The sequence below is a fragment of the Galeopterus variegatus genome, unplaced genomic scaffold (assembly GCF_000696425.1).
Source record: "Galeopterus variegatus unplaced genomic scaffold, G_variegatus-3.0.2 Scaffold551, whole genome shotgun sequence".
Lineage (NCBI taxonomy): Eukaryota > Metazoa > Chordata > Mammalia > Dermoptera > Cynocephalidae > Galeopterus > Galeopterus variegatus.
In genome coordinates this window covers 522137-524018 of record NW_007726662.1, presented here as the reverse complement: position 1 = coordinate 524018, position 1882 = coordinate 522137, and the positions used below count along the sequence as shown (strand labels likewise).

Below are 1882 nucleotides of genomic sequence, written 5' to 3'. Positions count from 1 at the left end.
TTTTTTTCCCTAGAATTATTCAAAGTTAGCACAAACTCAAAGACTATAACTCAGGCAGAGATTCCACCAAAACATCTATGCTGCCGTCTTCAAAATATATTGGGAGAATGAGGGCTTTGGCGGCAAGATGAGAGGGAGGGTGATGGTGAAAGAGATTAAAGCTGTTTTACATGTTTTTGTACACAAGACAAAAAGGAAATCTAACCCAAAGGAAAAAAACTTCAGAATATGGCTTCTATCAGTGCCCACCATGAGCTAGTCATGCCAAACAGTCCATACCTCTTCTTCTTTCTCTTCTTCACTGTCCACGATACTACCACGGTCGCTGCCTATGGAACCTTCTGTTGAGAAGGGAGACAGAGTTGCCACCAATATTCACAAGAAAATGTCCTTAGTTCCTCCTAAACACCACAAACCACCATACAACAGCATCACAGAGATTTTGATAAAACATTAATACTCATCCGCTGGAATTAAAAGTCTCTTCATAATAGTAAGAACTGTGATATTTACATAGTCTCAAAGTATCTTCCCACAGAATACTTACAAAAATAATTATTCATTACAAAGAAAAAAACCTGGCCTATGTTCTTCAAAAATGTCAAGGATATGAAAAACAAACAAATGTCGGGAAATTGTATCAGACTAAAAGATGACTAGAGAGATTTGACAACTAAATACCGTGAGTGGTCCTAGAGTGAGTCTTGGACCAGAGAAAAAAGAGAAACTATAAAGGACATTATTGGAACAAGTGGAAAAATCTGAATATGACTAAAGATTAGGTAATACTATTATGTCCAGTAAAAGTCCTAATTTTGATCATTATACTGTGGTTATATAAGAGACTGTCCTTGTTCTTATACTTAGAAATACTTAGGAGTAATGGGGCACAATGCCTCAAATAGGTTCAGAAAAACATATTATGTATATTTAGAAAGAATGATAAACAAATGTCATGACACATTAACAACTGGTAACCCTGGATGAAGGGTACATGGGAGTTCATTGTGTACTATTCTTGCAACTTTAATGTAAGGATGAAATTATTTTAAAATAAAAAAGACATAAATGTTAAAAGTAACAAAAATACTGGGTGAAGAAGAGTACCTTCACTAGACAGTTCTCCAAGACCTACATCTTCTTGCTCCATGAACAGCTTTGACCCAATTAGATAAGGTAAAGGACGATCAATGTACAGGTCCTGTAAAAAATGAAAGGGAATAAACCATTAAATATTTAGGTTGAAAATAAAATTAACTATTTCATTTGACATTTTCTTCCCTCTGACTACCCAAAACAAGCCACATTGTAAAAGTGGAGAATAAGAAACAGCAAGATTAAAAGTAAAAAAAAAATTTAAAAATTCACTGATTTAAAAAAAGTCAAATCCTAGGTAAAGATAGCAAAGTAGGGCCGAATCACATAGAATTTCCCTCCCTAAGTGCCTAATTAACAAAAATTAATAAAAATAGCAAAAACCTACAAAAGGTTTACTAGCAGTAACCCAACAAAGAAAGGGCACAACCTCATATTAAAACGCTGAAAAAAAGGAAGACCAAGGAAAGAAACTGAAAATTCCAGCGAGCACCTTCCTCCTCTAAAAAGCAGTACTGGTGAGACAAATACATATCCACAGTTTGTTTATATTTTACATAAACAAAAAATAAAAATATATTAACATTATATATCAAATTATAATTAATATATAAATACTATATTATTGTCTTTATTTATATAAAAAAATTGGGGGGGCTCACTAGTACTTCTTTATTCTGCTTCTCTATATAAAAATATTTATCCTGGGCCGGCCCGGTGGCGCAGTCGGTAGAGTGTGGCGCTTGGGAGCACGGCGGCGCTCCCGCCGAGGGTTCGGATCCCATAT

At 34.8% G+C, this 1882-nt stretch overlaps 1 protein-coding gene across 6 annotated transcripts in view; it reads right to left on the bottom strand.

Annotated features, from left to right (window-relative positions):
- Window positions 1–1882, bottom strand: part of LOC103588323 (WASH complex subunit FAM21-like) — a 66365-nt gene that overhangs the window by 47898 nt on the left and 16585 nt on the right. For all 6 annotated transcript variants that reach the window (XM_008569996.1, XM_008569998.1, XM_008570002.1 and 3 more), the window contains exons 4-5: window positions 1108–1201; window positions 280–341 (exon numbers count right to left, since the gene is read on the bottom strand). In XM_008569996.1, the coding sequence (XP_008568218.1) occupies window positions 280–341; window positions 1108–1201 (156 nt within the window). The remainder of the gene's footprint in view (window positions 1–279; window positions 342–1107; window positions 1202–1882) is intronic.